Source organism: Oncorhynchus keta, chromosome 23, assembly GCF_023373465.1.
Source record: "Oncorhynchus keta strain PuntledgeMale-10-30-2019 chromosome 23, Oket_V2, whole genome shotgun sequence".
NCBI lineage: Eukaryota > Metazoa > Chordata > Actinopteri > Salmoniformes > Salmonidae > Oncorhynchus > Oncorhynchus keta.
In genome coordinates this window covers 22,257,323-22,285,314 of record NC_068443.1, presented here as the reverse complement: position 1 = coordinate 22,285,314, position 27,992 = coordinate 22,257,323, and the positions used below count along the sequence as shown (strand labels likewise).

At 42.2% G+C, this 27,992-nt stretch overlaps 1 protein-coding gene across 4 annotated transcripts in view; it reads left to right on the top strand.

Moving 5' to 3' along the window:
• Positions 1-27,992, top strand: part of LOC118402005 (phosphatase and actin regulator 1-like) — an 85,234-nt gene that overhangs the window by 16,210 nt on the left and 41,032 nt on the right. The window contains exon 1 of one of the 4 annotated variants that reach the window (XM_035799790.2): positions 14,977-15,713. The exons of 2 other annotated variants lie outside the window; for them this stretch is intronic. In XM_035799790.2, the coding sequence (XP_035655683.1) occupies positions 15,404-15,713 (310 nt within the window). In that variant the 5' untranslated portion in view covers positions 14,977-15,403. Of the gene's footprint in view, positions 1-14,976; positions 15,714-27,992 lie in introns of those variants that run through there. One more of the 4 variants, XM_035799791.2, reaches the window with a different exon arrangement.

Below are 27,992 nucleotides of genomic sequence, written 5' to 3'. Positions count from 1 at the left end.
TCAACAGAATTGGTGGAATGAATACACCCCTAATCACGCATAAACACAGTTCAGTTTCATAGCAGCCCACATTGTATTCCTTCTCATCGCTATGCAGCTCCTCCTCTCACCTTTTCCCTTTGTTTGTGGACTTCAATGAACAACACATCAGCTGTATGTGACCAAGTGAAAAAACCTTTCAAAGCCAAACCATATCATAACCACTACACACAGCCTACATCGTTATCACCATATTAGCTAAACTAATGTCCTAGTCAACATAGCTAATAGAACTAATGAATTAGTAAATCCGCGACAATCACGCAGTAACGTTGTAGTGTATAGTCAGTAAGCAGTTACACCGGAGGACCCCAGTGGCAATAAATTAGTTAAACCAAAAGCTTACCTTGACTTGGAAGAGTTCCAGTGTTGTGTTGTGTTGGATAGTCATAGCTAGCTAGCTAACATAACATCCCTCTGTTTGAGACGAGTGTAACTAAACTAGCCAGCTGCATTTGCTAGATAAGTAAGTGAAACTGAAAGTGGCAAAAATACTACTCACATTTTATGCACTGCAGTGCTTGCTAGCTGTAGCTTATGCTTTCAGTACTATATTCATTCTCTGATCCTTTGATTGGTTGGACAACATGTCAGTTCATGCTGCAAGAGCTCTGATAGGTTGGAGGACGTCCTCCGGAAGTTGTCATAATGACCGTGTACGTCTATGGAAGGGGGTGAGAACCAAGAGCCTCCTAGATGTTGTATTGAAGTTAATGTACAAAGAGGAGGATGGAAGCTAGCTGTCCTCCGGCTACACCTGACATGGTTCTACCTGTCACTAGAGGGCGGCAGAGACCATCCTAGAGACATGAATGACACATTTACTCATTATAATTTCCCTTTTAAAAGAGGTGTGTTTTCTGTTGTCCTTTGCTGAAGCTGAAATTAATTGTGTGCCATGTGCGTTTGTCTCCTGAGTGAATTTTCTAGACTTAGTGTTTGTTGTTCTTCCAGTGATCCTTCTGTTAATATTTCTCAGTAAAGTATTATGTTTATCCTTAACCACTGATTCCTCATCGTGTCACGGCCGTTAAAAGGACTGGACCAAGGTGCAACGTGGTAAGTGTACATTTGATCTTTTATTCAAAATGACGCCGACAAAACAATAAACAATACAAAAGAAACCGTGAAGCTTAAGGCTATGTGCCATCAAACAATGTTAACTTCCCACAAACACAGGTGGGAAAAGGGGTACCTTACTATGGTTCCCAATCAGAGACAACGATAGACAGCTGTCCCTGATTGAGAACCATACCCGGCCAAAACCTAGAAATAGAAAATCATAGAACACAGAACATAGAATGCCCACCCCAATTCACGCCCTGACCAAACCAAAATAGACCCATAAAAAGGATCTGGTCACCTGAGTCCAACCTCACCATGTCACAACACCATGTTTCTACCCTACAGAGTGCTGTTGAGGCTACTGTAGACCTTCATTACAAAACCGTGTTTTAAACAATTATTTGTTGACGTGACTATATTTAGTGTAGTTTTATCTAAAAAGGGATAACTTTTTTCAATGTTTTACTATTTTTATTTTTATGAAATTCACTGAGGAGGATGGTCCTCCCCTTCATCCTCTAAGCAATCTCCACTGATATGTAGTAGCTCTGTTTATTGCAGCAACCAGTGGAATTAAAGTTTGTATGGCACTTAAAGTTATTTGGGTCATTCCATTACTCATTTTCAAATGAATCCTTTTAGAAACGACCAATGTGAACTATATTGTTCCTGGCTGTGCAAACCATGCAACTGAGTTTGACCCGTGTCTCCACCAGGGACTGCTGTACTGTACTCTCATAGACTCTCCATAAGCACCGAAGGCCATTGGTTTAACAGCGTCATAAAGATGATTTAAAAGGGAGGGTAGTGTGTTATATCTCCAAGCAGTTTAGAGAAGCGACCAATGATAGGCTGAGTCTCTAATGATGAGTCTTGTTTTTTTTGCACTATCATTCTTATTTGCATACCAGTTCGTTCAACACTCTTTCACTTGGTCATTCCAAGGACAAGAGGGAAAGTCTATGTGTCCATGTTTTCAGTGTAGAGACCAGTGTGTTCTAAATTATGTTGTTGTTGGGATTGCACTCAGATGCCCAAAATAGTAAAAGCATCTCAATAAGATGGTAATTATTTGTAAAATTATGGTCACAACTTTCGACATGAGCATTTTTGCTTTGGTGTTAAATCATCAAACACACACTGGTCAGAAGAGGCTTCAGTGACTGGGAGGTGGAAAACTACACCTGCAGCCTCCAGACCTGTTTCTGCTGTCTTGCCAACTAACTCCTATGGTCACTGCAACCAAAGTAAGACAGCACAGACAGATCTGGGACCAGACTATTTGGCACCCTACAGTTCTTGAGAGACTTGGCGCTGTTATCTCCCACCACAGAAGAAACTGGTCGAGTTCCTGCCAGACCAGATGTGAAGGCGCTGTATTGCATCACCAATTGTTGCGTGCCACATCATCGACTGTGCCGTCGGGTATCAGATTTCAATATCATATGATGTGGTTAGCTGATATGTTAAATACCTATCCAGGCGTTGTAAGATCTGGTGTGCGTCGGCAATGTAGTCAGGCAGGGACTCGACCTGAGTATTCTCTCATTTATTCAAAAGGGCTTGGTCCAGTTGTAGCACATAATGTATCACTGCTGCTCTCTGGTGGAGTACAATGCTTCTGCAACTGCAGTAGAATGAAAATGCACGTGCCTCTGGGTTCTTACATGCAGTTACTGGACCGCTGTTCACTAAACCCAAGGAAAAGGGTCACAATGGCAATGAATATTTAAAGGACATTCTGCGATTGAAACATACATTTTTGGACTTCTAAATCAATTATGTATAGACATTGATTCTTTAGAATATAACCTACAAATGCCTCATTAACTTAGTATAATTGTTTAACCCATAGAGATCGTTAGAGGATACAAAATGTTATCTGTCCTATTATGGATCTGTCCTATATCTGTAAGAGCATATGGGCAGCGCCCGAGAGAGGCAGGCGAACAGATAGCCGAGAAATCTGTCCATGTTAACCAGGTACATCATTATTAAGCAGTTGAGGAGTTTTTGTATGAGGGCAATGAGAGCGGGACTAATTTGGTCAAGATAAACTTGAATTGTTATTTTGATACCTGGGGCTTATTTGATCTAATATAAGTTTCATAATGCTTAGGTTGTTACGAGTGTACTGATATGAGTTTGATGCATGTGACATCCCAGGCAACTTTTATATTAAAAGACACTTCATATCGGAGTTCTAGACGGTCTATTCATATTCATGAGGCTAGCATATCATCTCACTTTCCATTGAAACAGGTGATTGACATCAACACGATTCATCGAATACATATCGATTTTTCAAATAACGAGATTATCCGGGCAATCCAAAGAGAGTAATAGGTGGGAGCCTGACAGCCCACTGTTCCGCTCTGTGGACAATGAATCCCATTGTTAGAGCGGAAACATAAGTATCTCATCAACGTCATTATATCCATACACTGTATCTCTGGCAGCGCCATTGAGGCCATCTCCAAGTTGAAGTGGTCAATTTTCTTCTTCGACTACTTCTATGAGTTGGTAAACAAACTGAAAGAGTGCATACTGCCACCTGGAGTGTGTTGTTGGAACAGGTATAAAGTCAAGGTTGGCAATTTACTGCCATCTACAGCTATCGAATGTTTGCTCAAATGCATAATCATTGGCTGACCACTCCTGATGATGGAATTTTGGGATCCTTCCTCAACCCATAGGAAGTCCTACCCAGTTGACTACTTAAAAATGGTGAAAGTCCTTGATGGCGTTGCCCATGCTAAAACAGGCTTTTGGGCACTAGAGTCCTCTATCTACTATACAGTTGAAGTCGGAAGTTTACATACACCTTAGCCAAATACATTTTCACAATTCCTGACATTTAATCCTAGTAAAAATACCAGGTCTTAGGTCAGTTAGGATCACCACTTTATTTTAAGAACGTGAAATGTCAGAAAAATAGTAGAGAGAATGATTTATTTCAGCTTTAATTTCTTTCATCACATTCCCAGTGGGTCAGAAGATTACATACACTCAATTAGTATTTGGTAGCATTGCCTTTAAATTGTTAAACTTGGGTCAAACGTTTCGGGTAGCTTTCCACAAGCTTCCCACAATAAGTTTGCTGAATTTTGGCCAGATTTGTAGGCCTCTTTGCTCGCACATGCTTTTTCAGTTCTGCCCACAAATTTTCTATAGGTTTGAGGTCAGGGCTTTGTAATGGCCACTCCAAGACCTTGACTTTGTTGTCCTTAAGCCCTTTTGCCACAACTTTGGAAGTATGCTTGGGGTCATTGTCCAGTTGGAAGACACATTTGCGACCAAGCTTTAACTTCCTGACTGATGTTGCTTCAATATATCCACATCATTTTCCTGCCTCGTGATGCCATCTATTTTGTGAAGTGCACCAGTCCCTCCTGCAGCAAAGGACCCCCACAGCATGATGCTGCCACCCCCGTGCTTCACGGTTGGGATGGTGTTCTTCGGCTTGCAAACCTCCCCCTTTTTCCTCCAAACATAATGATGGTCAATATGGCCAAACAGTTCTATTTTTGTTTCATCAGACCAGAGGACATTTCTCCAAAAAGTAAGATCTTTGTCCCCATGTGCAGTTGCAAACCGTAGCCTAGCTTTTTTGTAGCGGTTTTGGAGCAGTGGCTTCTTCCTTGCTGAGCAGCATTTCAGGTTATGTCGATATGGGACTCGTTTTACTGTGGATATAGATATTTTTGTACCTGTTTCCTCCAGCATCTTCACAAGGTCCTTTGCTGTTGTATTGGGATTGATTTGATATTTTCGCACCAAAGTACGTTAATTTCTAGGAGGCAGAACGTGTCTCCTTCCTGAGCGGTATGATGGCTGCGTGGTCCCATGGTGTTGTACAGATGAACATGGTACCTTCAGGCGTTTGGAAATTGCTCCCAAGGATGAACCAGACTTTTGGAGGTCTACAATTTTCTTCTGAGGTCTTGGCTGATTTCTTTTGATTTTCCCATGATGTCAAGCAAAGGACTTGAAATACATCCACAGGTACACCTCCAATTGACTCAAATGGTGTCAATGAGCCTATCAGAAGCTTCTAAAGCTATGACATAATTTCCTGGAATTTTCCAAGCTGTTTAAAAGGCACAGTCAACTTAGTGTATGTAAACTTCTGACCCACTGGAATTGTGATACAGGGAATTATTAGTGAAATAATCTGCATGTAAACAATTGTTGGAAAAAGGACTTGTGTCATGCACGAAGTAGATGTCCTAACCAACTTGCCAAAACTAGTTTGTTATCAAGAAATTTGTGGAGTGGTTGAAAAATTAGTTTTAATGACTCCAACGTAAGTGTATGTAAACTTCAGACTGTAAATGGTCTGACACCAGCAAACCCAACATATAATCTATTTGTAATCTATTTTAATGTAATTGTAAACAAACCCTGTATTGTGGTGGAAATTCTAACCAAGTGAGTGAGACTTTTTCATTTCTTCAAACAATCGTCTTTATTTAATAAGAATTGCAATAATGAAGCTGGTCGACCCCACACTCTTGAGTGTGAGGCCGAAAGTTCACAATACAGAAAAAACAGAGGTCCTATATAGCAGACCTAAAAATGCTTCGTCATGGCTGGTACCACCCCTCCCCGGCAGATCAGGGCATCATGATCTACCTTGTGTTCGTCTTGTGGTTATGTGCACCAGTGCTATTTATCACCCCCCCTCCGGCTTAGTTTCTCAAAAGCAAAGATGATTAGAAACAAATAGGTATTTGTTCTACTCCTCAGGTCATCTCTATCTCCTTGACTATACTCACAGACTATCAATATTCAGCAAAGCAGGTAAATACATACTTTTTCCTGTACAGCATAGCTTCAAAACATGGTTAAAACTATCATTTTAATATCACGTCTTGCATCCATAGCTCGGTCTATGAATTTGAGAGTGGATACATTTCTCCAGCCCCATCCCTCAGCTGTTTGCCAAATCTGTGGGAGGGTGTCTGCTTTGTTGATGTTTGAACTGCATATTGCTGCTTTAAACGCCCACACCAATAGAAATCCACTTTTTCGAGCTGAAAGACCATGGACAGAGCTTGATGTTGCACAAGTCATAGAGTCATAGTTTTCGTCAAAGTACGATATATTTGGGCTTGAAGTGATCAATCTGAACTGCCCACTTCATGCAAATCCATGTGAATGCAGTGTCTTTTCCTATGAGATGACATACACATTATTTTCAGCCTATGTTTTGTTTCAGGCCTGGGTTTTATTTGAATGTTACCACCTAACATTGTTTATTAATCAGAAACAGCTGCAAAGTTATACCTCTTTGTGCCTGAGATGAGCAGCCTTGTGTCCACTTGGCCCCCTCACCCATGGAGCAAATCAATTAGGGGGTGCAAACTTATGTTTTTGGATCTCCACTTTTTTTTACCACAAAATTATCATAATCCATTGATTCATTTGTATATTTTCACTTATTTTTGAGCTAGTCTGGATAAAATAAAATAAACATAATATAAAAATATGTATATATATATATATGGCCATTTTATAAATGGTATAATTGCATGGCATGATAGCATTTTGCAAACCCACTCGCCACAAGATGAATGGTTTTGACCACTAATGTTTTTCTTCACTACACGCTCCAATGCTTTGATTGGTATAATGTGAGATTGAAACCACAAGTGTCTATCCAGATAATGAAAAGAACCCAGTGAAAGACAATTCAAGGAACTTATAGTTACATGTAATTTGTGGCGTGAATGATCATTGTAGCCTATCATTTCACTTCCCCTGTGAGAACCATGAGCATGAACTGACTTGGCCTTGCTGTATCGCAGCCAAAGCCTGCCACTAGCCTACCAAAGGTCGCACCGTGTCCATTACAATGAAGGAAAACGCATATCAGCTATCTTTCAATAGTTATCCATATTACCAGAGCTTCATCTTATTCTTTCCAACTATTTCTATGGCGGATTCATGGCCACAATTTAATAACAATAAATGGCAAAGTCAAAGAGGTCAAAGGCCATCTGTGGCAAAGTTTTCCCTAAATCAATGCTTATGACAAATCCAGCTCCAGAATCGGCCATAGATGCAAATCTGGCTAATCTTTTGAATAAGGTGTAGTAAAACAAAAACAGCAACACAGATAACATAAGCTAGCTAGATAATGTTAGCAAGATAGCTAGCTAGCTATACTATCCATGTTTCATGAGCTGAAATACAAAAAAATCACAGAAATGTCTGATACGCACGAAAAGCTTATTTCTACATTTACATTTACATTTAAGTCATTTAGCAGACGCTCTTATCCACTCTTATCCACTCCACTCTTATTTCTCTCAAATTTTGTGCACAAATTTGTTTACATCCCTGTTAGGGAGCTTTTCCCCTTTGCCAAGATAATACATCTACCTGACAAGGGTGGCATATCAAGAAGCTGATTAAACAGCATGATCATTACACAGGTGCACCTTGTGCTGGGGACAATAAAATACCACTTTAAAATGTGCAGTTTTGTCACACAGCACAATGCCACAGCTGTCTCAAGTTTTGAGGGAGCGTGCAATTGGCATGCTGACTGCAGGAATGTCCAGCAGAGCTGTTGCTAGAGAATTGAATATTAATTTCTCTACCATAAGCCGAGTTTGGCAGCACGTCCAACTGGCCTCATAGCCACAGACCACATGTAACCACGACAGCCCAGGACCTCCACATCCGGATTCTTCACCTGCAGGATCGTCTGAGACCTGAAACCCGGACAGCTGAAACTAAAGAGTATTTCTGCCTGTAATAAAGCCATTGTGTGAGGGAAAACAAATTCTGACTGGCTGGGCCTGGCTCCCCAGTGGCGGCGCCTCTGCCCATTCATGTGAAATCTATAGATTTCCTTCTATGAACTGTAACTCAGTACAATTGCTGAAATTGTTGCATGTTGCATTATTATTTTTGTTCAGTATATATACAGTACATAGATAAGGTTAGATAAGGTTAGCATTTGTTGATGTTTATCAACTCCACATGGAAATTCCCACAACCATTTCATGAATTGGCTTGGTCATTCTTCGGAGGTAGAACCTAAATGTGCATTTCATCCCAGGACAGGAAATTACATCGAAATAGTGGCATAAACTTCCTCTGGGAGGTCCTTTAAAATGCCTAAAGGGATTCCTGGGTATTTTGGCAGTGGAGCCCTTTATATACTTCCCCAGAGTCAGATGAACTCGTGGATAAAATGTTGATGTCTCTGTGTCCAGTATGAAGGAAGGAAGAGGTAGTTTCACTAGCAGGTGGAATTGTTTTAAGATGGTCATACGAAAGATCATTTAGCTATTTGATTTTTAATTTTAGAACGCCTTTAGGTATAATTTATAAAACAATTATTTGGTGAAACATTGAATTTGGCCTTACTGCTATTACCCCATAGAAACGCATTGAATAACAGATTCATACATGGAAAAAAATGGTCAAAAAACGAATCGAACGGAGGTTTGTTTTATAGTGTCTGTCCTATATCTGAGAGATAGATTTTTACATGTTTTATTTACCCATATTTAACCAATTTCCTGAGACACTAAACTGAGTTTACAAAACATTAGGCTGCTCTTTTCATGACATAGACCATCCAGGTGAATCCAGGTGAATCCAACCCTTATGACTCTTGTTAAATCCACTTCAGTCAGTGTAGATAAAGGAGAGGAGAAAGGTTTAAGAAGAATTGTTAAGCCTTGAGACAATAGACACATGGATTGTGTATGCGTGCCATTTAGTGCCTTTGAACGGGGTACAGTAGTAGGTGCCAGGCGCGCCGGTGTAAGTGTGCTAAGTACTGTAATGCTGCTGTGATTTTCACATTCAACAGTTTCCCGTGTGTATCGAGACTGGTCCAACAATCAACGGACATGCAGACAACTTTACACAACTGTGGGACGCCATGGAGTCAACATGGGCCAGCATCCCTGTGGAACACTTTCGACACCTTGTAGTCCATGCCCCGACGAATTAAGGCTGTTCTGAGGGCAAAAGGGGTGCAACTCAATATTAGGAAAGTGTTTTGTACACTCAGTGTATACTTCCATTCATTTTTTAAACTGTTACCGGGCTACCTTCAGACCAGTATTGTGAGGCTTGTGGGTGTCCTAGAGCAAAACAACCAATATGTACGTGTTCGTGAGAGTCTCACCTTTCCATGGATATGTCATATTATTAGTGTGTAGTCCAAACGGTTTGGACGCTACAGATTTTGGGTGATGGGCGGTACTGACTTCAGATGAGCCCCGTGATGCTTGTGGGGGTCGTAGAGCAAAAGGGAAAACACCATTGTTTCTGGTAGTCTCATCTTTTCATCTTAGTTTTGTAGGCCAAACGCTTCAGATGCTACAGATGTTTTTGCGAGGAGACCGATTTTCAGGATGTCTCATGGTCTGTCAAACACTGCTGTGTCGGCAGATGTGCTGGATTGAGACGCATCCCATGAAAGATATATCGAGCTTAAACAGACGGATTTGAATGTGGATTTTTTCGGGGGCTAGTTACCATTGTATAGATATTTACTTTCCACTATTCCCTTGAACCACCTTATAAACTCTGGAATATAATGGTGTATTGCTGCCACAGAGAGGTTCAGTATGTTAATACCCATTTCTGACACTTAAGGTACAGAGTAGGCCTGTTGTAAAAATACAAAGGAAGTTTTGATGTCCCTGGGACAGCATACAGTATGACGGTATGTGGTGCACTAGAAACAATATAAAGGTATGAGATACATTTTATTGTATTTTATGATACTCCTGACCCGAATGAGGTCTGTGAAACGAGTAGGACTGATGTGAACTGAGTAACCACTAGGTGGCAGCATTATAAAGCCACAAATACGAAGTAATCTTTATCATCTTTCCACTGTAGCATTTTCACATAATGGACACAAGGTGGAACGCTTTCCACATTGCCAATGTTCATACTGTATAATTTAAGTGAAAGTTTACACCAGCTGGATTTTATGAAAACATGTATTTCAGCCATTTTACTGTATTTTTTACTGTATCTGGGCGTGGCGGTGCAGTTTGCTGTATCTGGGTAGTGGCAGTGCACTCTCCTGGAGCATGAACCTGTGTCTGTTGGCTATCATTTATTTCATGTTTCTCTCATGGGATGGGATTTATGTTATCATAGCTGCAATGTCGTCAAGGTGTTCCCCTACAGGGTCATATTGTTAACATAGCTAGTGATACAGTCTAATACCTCTGGGGTGATGGTCTCTCAGTCCTCCCCAATACAAACTCTGAGCTAGCTGAATCACCACCTCAGAAAATATAGTGTGTGTGTGTGTGTGTGTGTGTGTGTGTGTGTGTGTGTGTGTGTGTGTGTGTGTGTGTGTGTGTGTGTGTGTGTGTGTGTGTGTGTGTGTGTGTGTGTGTGTGTGTGTGTGTGTGTGTGTGTGAGTGAGAGAGAGAGAGAATTTACGTGATATATAAGAAACGGGGAGCTGAAGCCAGGGACTCAACGGGCCTCATTTATCTTTTCTTTCATAGCGTCTCAGTCAGACTTTACATAAGCGATTACGTTAGATTGAGCTTAGTTTTCAGGCTGGAGCCAAGAACTGTGTAACTAAATGGAGGAAAATTAGGTCCCTCCCAGATTATAATTGCATAACAATTCAAAACGCCAAGAGGAGACTCAAAGGAGAGAGAGAAAAAAGTCATCATGCTTTTATCATTTAAATGCCATTTCCTTTCAAATTTATGGGGAGGGAATACAGCAGATGTGAATGACCTGTGTGTGTGTGTGTGTGTGTGTGTGTGTGTGTGTGTGTGTGTGTGTGTGTGTGTGTGTGTGTGTGTGTGTGTGTGTGTGTGTGTGTGTGTGTGTGTGTGTGTGTGTGTGTGTGTGTGTGTGTGTGTGTGTGTGTGTGTGTGTGTGCGAGAGAGAGAGGGAGGGAGAGGGAGAGGGAGAGGGAGCGATAGAAGGGAGGTAGAAGGAGAGAGAGTGAAAGAAAGAGAGGGAGGGAGTGAGTGAGAGAGAGAGAGCGAAGTGGGACAAGGAAATGGAACAGGAGAAACTGAGGCGAGGTGGAGGGAGAATTCGAACATGGTGGTTGTTTGTGTCAGCGCAAGACTCATGCCCTAGTCACGCCCTCACTCATAACACAGCAGCAGGACTCTCCAGAGCGTGTACAGTGTACTGTCTCGGCCTAGGTATTAGCTCTGACAGATCAATTAATGTACTTCTCTGTCTGGATGAGTGACTATTCCAATCCACTTGGACAAACCGACTATACAGAAAAGTATGTTTTCTAATACAGGGTTTTTTGAGGGTAGCGTGCTGCGGAAAGAAACATAATCGGTCTAGGGAAACTGGAAAGGCTGTGTAGACTCATTTACATTATTACATCAAAGAAAATAACCGATTCATGAGGTGAGACATGGTAGCAGTATTACTGCAGAAAGCACAAACAATATCCAGTTCTGTCAGAAACTAAAATACACACACAATGTGCAAAATAAACTAAGAGCAATCATAGTGTCATACTCTACTTATGTTGTAAATGCAAAACTTTATCAAACAAGCTAAATAATTTAAAAATAATCTATTAATCAAAATACTGTACTTGATGAACATAGGTTTGAATGCTGGTGTAGGTTATTTAAGGCTGTGGCAGTGTTGATGTAGTGCCTGCCCTGCTGTAGAGGGAATATGTGACCAAATGCATTTCCACGGTATGGGCTTTGGTATGGGCCTTGTCTACAGCCTTTTAAATCTAAAGTATAAAATTAACTCTAAGCAAAGTCACTTCAAAAATCTCTGCCTAAAAGTTTTTTTTCCTTCAAGAAACACTACTTGTAGCTAAAAATAAACTTCCTTGCTCCGAGACAAAAATGAATATAAAACATCCTTCAGTTGTTTTCCCATGAATGAGCCCAAGTTATGTGGTTGGGCCCTATCCACAGCTTGTTGTTACATAAGAATGCTGTCATGTGTCATGTGGGCCAACAGCTAACACTGGAGCTGCATAGAGGGACACACTGACAGGGTCATGCAGCTTTAAACACTGTGCTGCTTCAAGGTTCAAGTTGAACCTTTTTAATGTCACATGCACAAGTACAGTGAAATGCTGTTCTTGCAAACTCAAAACCCAACAATGCGAGGCCTATATGTCTGTGTACTTCATCTCTCTATGTATGTGAGGGCTGGGGTCTCACTTCAATGATTCCTGTAAGCAGTGAGGTTGGCGCTAAACTAAACTATTGCACACAGATCTATCGTAGACAACACGGAGGCTACGGCTGAGGACAGGAATAAGTACAAGTCCCACTATGACCTCCACAGAGTCATCAAACGAGCAATAGGACAATACAGGTGGAATCATAATACACAGGCTCCGACGCATGTGGCCAGGGCTACAGTTCATTACAGATTACAAAAGAAGACCCAACCTTGATCTCCCCAACGATGCCTCTCTACCAGATGAACTCAATGCATTTTATGCACGTTTGACAACAACATTGTGCCTGGTGTGAGGGCCGTCACCGAGCCAGAGGATTGGGTGATCTCGCTCTCCGAGGCCGACGTGAGAAAGGCCTTTAATCAGGTCAACACCCGCAAGGCCGTGGGGCCCGATGGTATTCCAGGGTGCCTTCTCAGATCATGTGCAGAACAGCCGGCAGGCAAATTCAGAGTAATTTTCAACCTCTCCTTGTTCAAGTCTGTGATCCCCACAGGGGCTGGTTATTGTACACATTAACTCCACCATCCCAGACACCCTAGACCCACTCCAATTTGCACACCACCTCAACAGATCCATAGATGACGCAATCTCAATTGCTCTCCACACTGCCCTCACCCACCTAGATAAAAGGAATAAGAGAATGCTGTTCATTGACGACAGCTTAGCAGTCAACACTATTGTCCCCTCAAAGCTCATCACCAAGCTTAGGACTCTGGATCTGAACACCTCCCTCTGCAACTGGATCCTGGAATTCCTGACGGGCCGACCCCAGGTGGTGAGGATAGGCAACATCACCTACGCCACTCTGGCCCTCAACACAGGGGCCCCACAGGGGTGTGTGCTTAGTCCCCTCCTGTACTCCCTATTCACACCTGGAACTCCATAAATACTATCTGACAAGAGTCTGGGAGTATAGAGAACCTTACTGTCCATCGACCTAAAGGGTGGTGGGAATAGCACATGGTGAAATTCTGCAATCGAAAAATGGCCAAGGGCATTGACTCCACCGCATTGACCTGTGGCAGCAGTTGGAAAATCAGGTGCCTTTGTCCCTCATTTCAGATAGGGGCTTTGATGTCACTGGAATAATACACAGTTCATTGAGAGGAACATCAATTTTCACCCTGAAACATGATTGAAAACACCATGGAGACCTTGAGATATCTTCCCTATATTAAAGCTGCAGCTTTATTACTGCCTCATTTAACTTCTGGAGTTTAAATTTGTGAGTATCGAGATGCAGAGTGCAAGGGGAAGGGACTGCATGGCTATGGGGTGGCAGCGTTGGCCATTACGCACGACAGGCTATACCCAACTCTCCTGTTGCAAGTCTAGATTAATATATCAGAGGACAAGATCTATCTCCTCCTTCAGGATTTGAATAAACGTCATGACGCGTTGGTATAGTGCACTTGTTATGGTATGATAGATCCCATGATTGTGCACCTCCCTCCCTCCCTCCCTCCCATGACTTGCATCATGATTTACTTTCTTGACTTGTCCCCCTTTCGAGCATTGGGCAGCACTTCAAATGGGGAGGACAGTCTCATAGTAATGGCTAGAACTAAATTAATGGATTGGTCTCAAACACATCAAACACCTTGTTTTCTATGTGTTTGATACCATTCCATACACTCCATTCCATTCATTTTTATGAGCCATCCTCCACTCACCAGCCTCCTCTGGCATATACCATGGCTCTCCACTTCCTTTCACGGAGCCTAATAATTGTGAAAATATACTTAAGTATCAAAAGTTAAACTACAAGTAGAAATAATTTAAAATTCCTTATATTTAGCAAAGCAGACCGCACCATGTTCTTGTTTTGAAAATGTACAGATAGCCAGGGGCACACTCGTTTACAAATGATGCATTTGTGTTTAGTGAGTCTGACAGATCAGAGACAGTAGGGATGACCACGTGTTCTCTTGATATTTCCGTGAATTGGACCGTTTCCGCATTGAGTACTTTTGGGTGTCAAGGAAAATGTATTGAGTAAAAAGTACATTATTTTCTTTCGGAATGTAGTGAAGTAAAAGTAAATGTTGTCAAAAATATTAATAGTAAAGTACAGATACCCCAAAAAACTACTTAAGTAGTACTTAAGTATTTGTACTTAAGTATTTTACACCACTGAATATATGTTCATTGAAGGACATGTGTGATGTAGCCCAAACCCATGAAGAGACAGTAGCTGGTGACTAGTTTATTGCTAAAATGGATGCACTATAGGCCTATTGAATATTCTTGCCAGGAACTTTAGGGCTAATGACTATCTATCTATGTATATTACAAGGATAGTTGGCACAATGGCAGATAGATACATTAATTAAAGTAAGCAGGCTACTAATTAAATTTATTCTAAAATGACCAGATAATTTTGCTTCGTGCACAAACATTTTTATATCTCTCCTCTCCAGCAATGTGTGTGTGTGTGTATGTGTGTGTTTTGCTATAACGGCACATTTTATTATACTGTCTGAATATTTAACACTATCATAACAAGATCAGCAGTGAATTGTGTTCAATTGGAGTATAATTGCCTGTCCAATCAAGTATGCCTGTCCAATCAAGTATGAGAAAGCTCTCTATCCAAACTATCATGTAGGCCTATAGTTGGAGCCTATAATTTGTTTCAAACCCGTTACTTTCTTTCTGTCTGTAGACTATATTACTGCAGGGGTGCGCAATGGGTAGGTAGCCAATCATATGCTCACTTGCGGATTAGTTTTGCAGACGAGGATGGGTATTGAGGGAGAGACAGGCACAGCAATTCACTCACTCTATTTCACTATCAGTCATTATTTTGGGACAAGCTGTAAAGTAGCCTATAGCAGCAATGGTCTACATCATAGTATAATAATATCCGTGGTTTTGAATTCTGCCCTTGGCATTCCGGTGTTAGTGAGCGATATCGGAATTCAGGTCCATGTTTGGAATTTACAATATTATATCTGTCGTCGTTGATAGAAGAGAAGAAGGGGTTTAAGGAAGTGCTCAAGATCGAAAGCGTTGCGATTGGTTAAGGTCAGGTAGGAATCAGGGAGCCGTTCGTTTAAAACCCCGTCCCCGTATGCCTTGCGTTTAGATTTTCGTCTATCCATGTTCAAATCGGGCAACTATCCCATGGCGGCGGATACTGCGCCCACCACCATGCATGGGAGTTGGTTCAACAACACGGGCTACATGGAAAACAATATGCCGGTGGCGGTGGAGAAACCGAAGAAGGCATTTTACCTGGTCAGAATGATGTCTCTCAACAACAATAAGAAAGGGCAACAAACCAAGCATCAGCAAACCAACCACCAGCATCACCAGAATAACAATATGCCCTTCATGATACACTGTCACATCGGAAAAGAGATCAAACACATTTGCAGCAACTGCAGTCGCGGGAACGAAACCCAGGACGGTGAGTAGTCTTGCTGCATATGGATGCATTATGCCCATATATACAGTCATTGATTGTGGCACAGTCTCGCTTTATCTCTGCTGGCCATCAAACAAACGCTGGTTTCATTGAGCACGCTCAATAGGGGGGACACATGCGTTATTGTTTGTCCATTCCGCAAATATATATCCTAGAGGTGAAAATGTCTTGACGTATTTAATCCTGGTAACATCAATCACAGGCGCGCAACAATCCCAGTTGAGGCTTTACTGCGTTGCTCTGTGTAAATGAGGAGGCTATGCTCTGTAGGCTACCTCCTTTACCATATTATGTACACTGCCTTCATTAGTAAATCAACGTGTATTGGTGGCGTTAACGGATTTGAAGCTGTTATCGCAGATGGAGCTACAAACAACCATTTCGCTGCAACTGCAATTGTGTGTGTGTGTGTGCGTGTGTGTGAGAGCCATGACTAGAATACACGAAGTGGGTAAAACTGCTTGTAAACATGAATTAAAGTGAAGTGTTCCATTACTATGTACATTGGGCAGCAGTCTCTCAGGTGCAGGGCAGAGTACTGAGTAGTAACCAGCTAGAACGGTGACTAAGGTTCAGGGCAGGGTACTGTGCTAGACGTGACTCTAAGGGTCTGATGGCCTGAAGATGGAAACTGTTTCTCAATCTCTTGGTCCCAGCTTTGATGCACCTGTACTGTCTCAGCCTTCTAGATGGTAGCGGGGTGAACAGGCCATGGCTCGGGTGGCTGAAGTCCTTGATGATCTTCTTGGCCTTCCTGTGACACCGGGTACTGTAGATGACCTGGAGGGCAGGCAGTGTGGCCCTGGTGATGAGGATTAGCGTGGCGGAGGTGTTGTTGCCTACCTTCACCACCTGTGGTTGGCCCATCATCAAGTCCAGAACCCAGTTGCGCAGGGGTTCAGACCTTGGGCACTGAGCTTAGAGGGCACTATGGTGTTGAAGGCTGAGCTGCAGTCGATGAACCGCATTCTTACATAGGTATTTTCCTTGTCCGGGTGGGATAGGGCAGTGCAATGGCGATTGCGTCATCCGTGGATCTGTTGGGGCGATATACAAATTGTGGTGGGTCTAGGGTGGTGGGTTAAGTGGAGGTAACATGGTCCTGAACTAGCCTCTCAAAGCACTTCATTATGACAGAAGTGAATGCTACGGTACAATGATCATTTAGTTCAGTTACCGTCACTTTCTTGGGGACAGGAACAATGTTGTCCCCACTTGCTTTAAGATGTCCACCAGACCGGGATATGGTGAGATTGAATATGCCTGTAAATACTCCAGCCAGCTGGTCTGTGCATGCTCTGAGGATGTGGCTTGGAATGCCGTCTAGGTCGGCAGCCCTGCGAGGGTTAAAGTGCTTAAACCACTTACTCACTTAACTCATTCTGTTGCATTAGGTACACATTTCACAATGCAACACTTTGTAACAACATCCCATAGTGCAAAACTATGAGTAGTGGGTCAAACAAATGCATCATGAAAAACAGGCTTCTACAATGTATTATTTCTGCCAAAGAGTGGTATGAAACAATGTAGCAGCAGCTACAATAGAATAGCTACATGGCATTGTGGACTTAGAGAAATTATATTTGTGTTGTGTGTTTGACAGGTATTTTTGGAGCAGGTTCCTGGTGTGGTGTAGAATTGGCCAAGAGCCTGCCCCCCCCAAAATGCCTGACTCCACTACCCAAAATCCTCTCCTTCTACTGAGTAGCACCTGAAGTGGTCATTCTCAGTCCCCTGCTGTGCTGTTACACCCTAACCCCACCCTAACCCTGCATGAAGCCAATATGATTATGAGGATGTAATGAAACATGAGGGTCCAGTTTCCAGTACCCAGATTAATATTCTTTCAATGACTATGCTAAATCTGCCACTCTGGTTCTGGATAACTGGCCAGAGGAGTATATATGTGTTTATCAGGGAATACATGCTGGTAAAGAAACACTAGTGATGTAATAGCCTACAGTGTAAAGCCCTTTTATCTTATTCTTAAAGTCTTTGTAGCTTTCTCTTGAGAGTTTTTGTTGAGTTGGAAGAAGAGTGTAACTTTGCTGCAAAGTACTTTTTATTAATTTTGTTGCTGCTCGCGCAATATGATGAGTTCTGAAGGATGTCTGCAGGATGTTTGGCACGTTAACGGGCAGCTATGGGAGTATCTTTCACCAAACACAGATGAAAAATAAACTGTCACTTTTAATTTGCATCCCTGTCTACAAGGCTAGGAAGTGTGTGGTTGGCTGCAGTTGTCTCAAATGCAGAGTTGACAATGGTTAGTGAATTCTGTTTTTCTTATTGGACTTCATTTGAAGTCATTTGAAACATCACCTGGATTCAATTAGCATTGAATCTGATCTACAGAGACAGAGCTGTGGCTATGAGGTGTCAGACAGTGCATTTGAGTAATGGTCTGTGTTACTGGTTTCACTGCATTCATGTCTGCCTTGGTTCTGAATGAATCTAGCTAGAGAAGTGTTTCCTAAACTCAGTCCTGGTCACCCCGAAAGGGTGCACGTTTAGTTTTTTTGCCCTAGCGCTACACAGCTGACTTAAATATTCAACTCATTAGTCTTAAGATCATTTGAATCTGCTGTGTAGAAAAAAAACAAATTGTGCATCCCTCAAGGTCTCCAGGACCTAGATTTGGAAACACTGTGCTATACCATATAACCTTAACCCCAGTGGAGCTCCTGCAGTGATGTCATTTGAATTATGAACGCTGCGGTGGTGTGACACTGTAGTGACTGACGCACTGTCTCCTGTCCCCGAGCTAGAGGTCATCTCATACATCTGAACTACAGCCCCATGTAGCAATCAGTTATCACTTTTAGAGCTGAACTGTAAGAAAGTAACCTAGTGATAGCTGAAGTGGCAGATTGCATGGCTCTCATCAGGGCAGTATATAATATAATTACCACTATGGAACTGTTGTAGGCCAAAGACTGTAGGTTGGTTGTCTATGGGCTTAATTACTGCTTCTGTAGCCTGTGTGTGTAATCATTTGGTGGGTGCTTATTTCCTATTTCACACATCTACAAATGTGTATTATACGCATGTGTGAATGAGATATGCAAAAAACATTTCCAAACTCCTCCTGAGAAATCCTCCGGGATCAAGGGGTCAAGTCCAGGGTCAGCCATTTACCAACAAGAGTTTTTTTTGTATTGTAGCGTACCGTATTGGTATCCCCAATTCCCCTGCATCGTAATACTTTTTAGCAACTGTCGGGGTCTCAACTTACTGTTACTAGTTGATTACACAAGGTGCAATTTAAAAAATGTTGTATTTTTGGGGCGATCTAAACCTGTAGTAATCATGGTCGAATTACTGACCGGGAGGCCCTCCGTGATGATCAGATATCATATTAAAAATGGGTAATTTCTCTCCACCCCATGGCAAAATGAGTAGAAGTGCATGAAATTATACTGAACAAAACTATAAATGCAACAATTTCAAAGATTTGACTGAGTTAGTTCATATAAGGAAATCCGTCAATTGAAATTAATTCATTGGGCCCTAATCTAGTGGTTAGAGCGTTGGGCCAGTTACCAAAAGGTTGCTGGATCAAATCCCTGAGCTGACAAGGTAAAAATCTGTTGTTTTGCCCTTGAGCAAGGCAGTTAACCCACTGTTCCCCGGGCACCGACAAAGTGGATGTCGATTATGGCAGCCCTCAGCACCTTTCTGATTCAGAGGGGTTGGGTTAAATGTGGAAGACACATTTCAGTTAAATGCATTCAGTTTACAACTAACTAGGTATCTCCCTTTCTATGGATTTCACATTACTGGGCAGTGGCACAGCCATAGGTGGGCCTGGGAGGGCAAAAGCCCAGCCACTGGGGAGCTAGGCCCAGGCTTTATTACAGATTGAAAAACTCCTCAGTTTCATCAGCTGTCCGGGTGGCTGGTCTCAGATAAACCCGCAGGTGAAGAAGCCGGATGTGGAGATCCTGGGCTGGCGTGGTTACACGTGGTCTATGGTTCCAAATCAAATTGTATTTGTCACATACACATGGTTAGCAGATGTTAATGCGAGTGTAGCGAAATGCTTGTGCTTCTAGTTCCGACAATGCAGTAATAACCAACAAGTAATCTAACTAACAATTCCCAAACTACTGTCTTATACACAGTGTAAGGGGATAAAGAATATGTACATAAGGATATATGAATGAGTGATGGTACAGGGCAGCATACAGTAGATGGTATCGAGTACAGTATATACATATGAGATGAGTATGTAGACAAAGTAAACAAAGTGGCATAGTTAAAGTGGCTAGTGATACATGTATTACATAAGGATGCAGTCGATGATATAGAGTACAGTATATACGTATGCATATGAGATGAATAATGTAGGGTAAGTAACATTATATAAGGTAGCATTGTTTAGTGGCTAGTGATATATTTACATTTCCCATCAATTCCCATTATTAAAGTGGCTGGAGTTGGGTCAATGTCAGTGTGTTGGCAGCAGCCACTCAATGTTAGTGGTGGCTGTTTAACAGTCTGATGGCCTTGGGATAGAAGCTGTTTTTCAGTCTCTCGGTCCCAAGTTATGAGGTCGGTTGGACATACTGTCAAATTATCTAAAACATTTGAGGTGGCTTATGGTAGAGAAATTAACATTCAATTTTCTGACAACAGCTCTGGTGGACATTCCTGCAGTCAGCATGCCAATTGTCTTCAGTGGAGGGAGTATGCATCTGTGGCATTGTGTTGTGACACAACTGCACATTTTAGAGGCCTTTATTGTGCACAGCACAAGGTGCACCTGTGTAATGATCATGCTGTTTAATCTGCTTTTTGATATACAACACCTGTCAGGTGGATGGATTATCTTGAGAAATGCTCACTAACATGGATGTAAACAAATTTGTCCACAATTTGAGAGAAACTTTTAGTGCATATGAAAAAGTTCTTGGCCCTTACATTTTTATTTCAGCTCATGAAACGTGGGACCCACACTTTACATGTTGCATTTATATTTTTGTTCAGTATAGTTATACAATTGCTAAATGTTCTCGCCGCCCCATGGCAGCGTGTCAAGTCGTTTGTCTGTGCCTAGTAGTTTTTAACCTACGAATAACCTATTCATTTATGGTGGCGCAAGTCTACACTTTCCATGTGGTGTAGTGCAAATGTAGTTTTGCTGTTGTAAAGATCGTGGGTCCCCCTCAACATTTTTTTAATCACTATTTGCACTTCTCTACTTGTTGTTTACCAAAGTAACCCCCTCTCTGGCAGGCCTGGGTTCTATCCTCTGCTTTCCCTCTGTGGAGTGTCTCGTCCAAGCTGCTCCTTTTTGCTCTCCACCTGGTTGTCAGCGGCAGCTCAACAATCCCCAACCCGTTCTCTCAAATCGACCCCACCCCCAATCTACTCGCGCGTGCACACACTCCCATACAGATTACATGCTGACCACACCGCCCGCATCACGTGTGCTGAAAAATACATCTACACATACATCTTATTCAATCATTGCACCCATCAACGAGAGTCTGTGTTCCATGCGCTAAAACAGGATTGCTTCTGTTTGATGCACTGCAAGTCCCACCTCTCCACATCTCCTCATTGGTTTTTAGGAGCATATACCCACATGGGTGATTTGAAAGATGAACTGAGGGCCACACTCCAGTCCAGTTGGTGGTGGTAATGCATCTTAAAGTTGGGTGCTAAATGCCATAAAATCCAAAGAAGAAGCCTGAAGGACTTGGTTTACCCTTTTATCTCTGGATGAATTGTTGGAGTAGAGGCCCTTGTGTATTTCAGGTAAGATAACAACCCAATGTTTCTATCCCAGGACAAATTAGCGAGCAACAGCAAGCTAGCTAGCTAAATTTCCATACATGTTTTCATGCTTTTTTAATGTTCCCAAATTAATATAGTTGGTCCAGAGTTTGTTTTGATATTTCAACCTGCGTGTCCTAAGCGGATCTGTGGGTGGACAAAATCAACATGTGCACGCACGTAAGTGGTGTGGTCAGCATACAGTCAGTCCCTCTCTCCCCTTTCCTTGGCCTCTCTTTTTTTACATCTCTCAGAGAAAAATGACAATTTATGGTATTGCTTTGCGCATTGACTTTACTGAACTCTGGAGAAAATGAACATTGTCAGATGTACTCACCCATCAACAATGTGCTTTCCCCTCCATTGGACATTGTGTGTGCAGGAACTCACTCCTTTTCACTCGGTCCACTCATTCAAGTGCCTATGTGTTTGTGTCATGATGTGAACAGTACAAACTTGTTACTAAGTCTAATGGTTTTAAACGACTGTATTGTCTGGAAACTCACTTGTAGAATTCACTTGCAGTAAGTCTCTTACAGAGAAGCAGTGCAAGGTTATTAAAGAGGTGCCTAGTTATTCTTATTCTGTTGATATTAGGTGACTTGCAATCTGACCCTGAAATGCAATGTCTCCAAACCCCCTCTGATTTTATATCTACGTCTGGTCTTGGTATTCTTCATTTAAGATGTACACAGCCTGTTGTCTAACATTGGGAGTTAGGATTTAGGCTAAATCAACTGATGCTAATGTACTTTTATTTTCTGAAACCTGGCTCAGCAAGTCTGTTCTTGATAAGGCTATTTGTATAAATGGTTACCATGTGTATCGCACTGATGGAGTTAAGAAAGGTTGGTGTGGCTATATATGTAAAGACTAAATTCAAAGACGTTTCTGAGCCTTCTAGTAGTTGTTCCCCTTGCTCTGCATGGGTAACGCTGCTTCGATGGTGGCTGCTGTCGTGGTGTTGCTGGTTCAAGCCCAGGGAGGAGCGAGGAGAGGGACGGAGGCTATACTGTTACACTGGCAATACTAAAGTGCCTATAAGAACATCCAATAGTCAAATGTTAAGGAAATACAAATGGTATAGAGGGAAATAGTCCTATAATTCCTATAATAACTACAACCTAAAACTTCTTACCTGAGACTATTGAAGACTCATGTTAAAAGGAACCACCAGCTTTCATATGTTCTCATGTTCTGAGCAAGGAACTGAAACGTTAGCTTTCTTACATGGCACATATTGCACTTTTACGTTCTTCGCCAACACTTTGTTTTTGCATTATTTAAAGCAAATTGAACATGTTTAATTATTTATTTGAGGCTAAATTGATTTTATTGATGTATTATATTAAGTTAGTGTTAATTCATTATTGTTGTAATTGTCATTATTACAAAAAAGAAAAAAATTAATCGGCCGATTAATCGGCATCGGCTTTTTTTTTTTGGGCCATCAAATAATCTGTATCGGGCATTGAAAAATCATAATCGGCCGACCTCTACTTTTTACACACACACAAGATGACACTGATAAAGATGGCAGCTTCGCTTCTCGTCCTCAGGAAATTGTGCAGTATTTAATTTTTATTTTATTTCTTACATTGTTAGCTTAGAAAACCTTAAGTGTATTTACATACAGCCGGGAAGTACTATTGGATATCAGAGAGTCATCAACTTACCAGCACTATGACCAGGAATACAACTTTCCTAAAGCTGATCCTTTGCACCTCCCGGGGCATTTGAACTGATTCCAGAGACCGACCCAAAACAACGCTGCTGGAGGAGAGGGTGCCGGTCTTCTAGTGAGGCTTCGGGTGCGAGCACACCACCCACCGCTTCTGAGTATATTACTCGCTAATGTCGTGTCCCAAGTTCACATAGTCAATGAAATCAGAGTAAGAGTTGCTTTACAAAGAGATATCCGGGATTGTAACATGCTCTGTTCCACGGAAACATGGCTAGCTGGGGACATGCTGTTGGAGTCCGTACAGCCAACAGGATTTTCAGTGCACCGCGCCGACAGGAATAAACATCTCTCCAGTAAGAAGGGCGGTGGTGTATGTTTCATGATTAACGACTCATTGTGTAATTGTAACAACCTACAATAACTCAAGTCCTTTTGTTCACCTGACCTAGAATTCCTCAATCATTTCCCAAGAGAATTCTCCTCCGTTATCATCACAGCCGTGTATATCCCCCTGCAAGCGGATACCAAGACGGCCATCAAGGAACTTCACTGGCCTTTATGCAAACTGGAAACCATATATCCTGAGGCTGCATTTATTGTAGCTGGGGAATTTAACAATGCTAATTTGAGAACAAGGCTACCTAAATTCTATCAGCATATTGATTGCAGTACACGAGCGAGTAACATGCTCGACCACTGCTACTATAACATCTGCGACGCATACAAGGCCCTCCCCCGCCCTCCTTTTGGTAAATCCAACAATGACTCCATCTTGTTCCCCTCCTATAGGCAGAAACTAAAACAGGAAGCACCCGTGCTTAGGTCTATCCAACGCTGGTCTGACCAATCGGATTCCATGCTTCAAGATTGCTTTGATCACGTGGACTGGGATATGTTCCGGGTAGCCTCAGACAATAACACATTTGATGTATAGGTGGACTCTGTGAGCAAGTTTATAAGGAAGTGTATAGGAGATGGTGTACCCACTGACTATTAAAACCTTCCCTAACCAGAAACCGTGGACTGATGGCAGCATTCGCAAAACTGAAAGCACGTACCCCCGTATTTTAATCATGGCAAGGCAACTGGAAACGTGGCCGAAAACAAACAGTGTAGTTATTCCCAATCAAATAAGCAAAGCTTCAGTATAGCAACAAAGTGGAGTTGCAATTCAACGGCTCAAACACAACGCATGTTGGCAGGGTCTACAGAAAATCGTGGATTTACAAAAAGAAAACGAACCCCGTCACAGACATCGACGGCTTACTTCCAGACAAATTAATAAACATTTTTGCAAGCTTTGAGGACAATACAGTGCTACCGACGCGGCCCGTTACCAAAGCCTGTGGGCTCTCCTTCTCAATGGATGACACGAGTAAAACATTTAAACGTGTTAACCTTCGCAAGGGAGCCGGCCCAAAGGGCATCCCTAGCCGTGTCCTCAGAGCATGCGCAGACCAGCTGGCAAGGTGTTTTACGGACATATTCAAACATTCCCTATCCCAGTCTGCTGTCCCCACATGCTTCAAGATGGCTACCATTGTTCCTATTCAGTGTCGGCACTCACTGTCATCATGAAGTCATCAACTCATCCAGAATGCCGCAGCCCGTCTGGTGTTCAACCTTCCCAAGTTCTCTCACGTCACCCCGCTCCTCCGCTCTCTCCACTGGCTTCCAGTTGAAGCTCGCATCCGCTACAAGACCATGGTGCTTGCCTACGGAGCTGTGAGGGGAACGGCACCTCAGTACCTCCAGGCTCTGATCAGGCCCTACACCCAAACAAGGGCACTGCGTTCATCCACCTCTGGCCTGCTTGCCTCCCTACCACTGAGGAAGTACAGTTCCCGCTCAGCCCAGTCAAAACTGTTCGCTGCTCTGGCTCCCCAATGGTGGAACACACTCCCTCACGACGCCAGGACAGCGGAGTCAATCACCACCTTCCGGAGACACCTGAAACCCCACCTCTTTAAGGAATACCTAGGATAGGATAAAGTAATCATTCTCACCCCCCCCCTCAAAAGATTTAGATGCACTATTGTAAAGTGGCTGTTCCACTGGATGTCATAAGGTGAATGCACCAATTTGTAAGTCGCTCTGGATAAGAGCGTCTGCTAAATGACTTAAATGTAAATGTAAATGTAATGAAGTGCTTTGAAAGACTAGTGAAGGATCGTATCACCTCTACCTTATCGGTCACCCTAGACCCACTTCAATTTGCTTAACGGCCCAATAGATCCATAGACAATGCAATCGCCATCACACTGCACACTGCCCTATCCCATTTGGACAAGAGGAATATCTCATGTAAGAATGCTGTTAATTAACTACAGCTCAGCATTCAACACCATACTATCCTCCAAGCTCATCATTAAGCTTGAGACCCTGGGTCTCGACCCCGCCCTGTGCAACTGGGTCCTGGACTTCCTGACGGGCCGCCCCGAGGTGGTGACGGTAGGAAACATCTCCACTCTGCTGATCCTCAACACTGGGACCCCACAAGGGTGCGTTTTCAGCCCCCTCCTGTACTCCTTGTTCACCCACGACTGTGTGGCCACGCATCCAACTCAAATCATCAAGTTTGCAGACAACACTACAGTGGAAGGCTTGATTATCAACAACGATGAGACCGCCTAGAGGGAGGAGGTGAGGGCTCTCAGTGTGGTGTCAGGAAAATAACCTCACTCAATGTCAGCAAAACCAAACGCAATCGTTTACAAGTGCACAATTGAGAGCATCCTTTCGGGCTGTATCAACGCCTGGTACGGCAACTGCACTGCCCACAACCGCAGGGCTCTCCAGAGGGTGGTGCGGTCTGCGCAACGCATCACTGAGGGCAAACAACCTGCCCTCCAGAAGACTTACAACACCTGATGCCACATGAAGGCAAAAAAGATAATCAAGGACAATAACCACTCGAGTGTAGGTCTTTCTGAGCATGGTTTACAATCTTACAGAACTCAATTTGATGGGCTCATGTCTGTTCAATTGTCTCTCTGTAATGATGTGCCCCAAGGCTCTGTACTTGGTCACCTCTTCACTATTATAAATAATTTAGATGTGCAAAATGTGCAACTTCACTTATGCTGATACTGTTATTTTTTTATTGTGCCTCGTCTCTCACAAAAGCTTTACAGAACTTAAACGGCTTTTTATACTATTCAACATACCTTTGTATCAATTGAAGCTCAATGCTGACTAAACTAATGGTGTTTTCTAAAGCAAGAAATGGACCTGAATCTCACCTTTTACTACCTCTCAGGGCAATGAGATTGAGGCTATAACTTCATAGATAGAAATATGTATATATATATCTTGGACTTGTAATTGACTGCGTTTAAAAAAAAAATGTAATTGCATATTCAAAAAAAAAAATTGAAACTGAGGTTGGGATTTTATTTTAGGAATAAGGCCTGTTTTTTTCTTTTGAAGCCAAAAGGAGGTTAGTAGCGGCTACATTTATGCCTATACGAGACTGGTGATATTTTATGAATAGTTCCGCTCAGTGTGTGATAAATTAACACCCTTTTACCATGGAGCATTGAGATTTATTTTAAACTGCAAAACACCACTGTACATTATATACTAGGGTTGGCTGGCCTTTAGTCACTCGTATACTTTTATTTACAAAGCCATTTGGGGTTTACTACAGTCTTTTATTTGGACATTTTTATTCTACAGAAATGTGGTTGGTACTTGCTTCGTTCGCAGGACTTTATCCTGGTAACTGTTCCAAATGTCCGAACGGAATTTGGTAAAAGGGCTTTTATGTACTCTGTGCCATCGGCTTGGAACGCCTTACAAATAGTTCTAACTGAAAGAACTTGTCCTCATTTGGTGTTTTTTAAATCATTGAAGGATTTTGAGACTGATTCCTTGACCGGTCAGTGTTTTTAATTTGCTGTTTTATGATTTCGTTATATTTCTATGGTTTTTACTAGATTACTTGTAGTTTTTCATGTCTGTCTGTAATTGTGTAATGACTCTTGAAAATATATATTTCAAATCTCAATGAGGTTTCCTGGTTAAATAAATAAAAAATGGAAATGTGTTGAATTGCAGCAAACTTCTCTTAACTGCATGATTTCTGCTACGCCCCATGGGAAAATGTGTAGAATTGAACTATTTTAGGGAGCCCAAAAGGGCTAGGGCCGGCTCTGACTGCACGGGTGGGTACGAAGGCCTGCGATAGGTTCAGATTTTGTGGCCCCCATCACATTTGGCCATCCCTGCTCTAAATTGATCACATTCCTTGACTTTGTTTCTGATTAACATTTTGTATATACGCTAATCATGACTCAGCTGATTCCCAGCAAGTGCCCAGGTTTCTGTGTAACTTGAGTCAAGTATTTAATTTTTTTTTTGGTGGCGTTTGTCATGTTACTTCTACTTCTCAGTGGACATGTGCGTGTATAGCCCTTGTTTCCTACAGGATCTTTATTTATTTCTCTGCTATTGATGATGTACTGGTTTGAAATGAGGAAGGCCTGTGAATATTGTTATACTTTAAGATCTTTGATTGGTTGATCTGGAATGTATTACAGGAAATAATCTTGCTGGTCATGTTAGCATAGTAGCTAAGTGTAACACATTATCTCATGGGAATAAGCTAAATAGGTTTAAACTTTCTCAAATGCTAAGGTTTTAAGCACATTTAAATCCCGTTCAATGTAGAGTTGATGCTTATGTGGATTACAGTAGCCTACGTCTACAACACTTTAATCCGGACAAGTCTGAGTGAGTCATTTTTAATATGGATGCTATTAACTTGGACATTGTCTTCAACTACTCCTCTT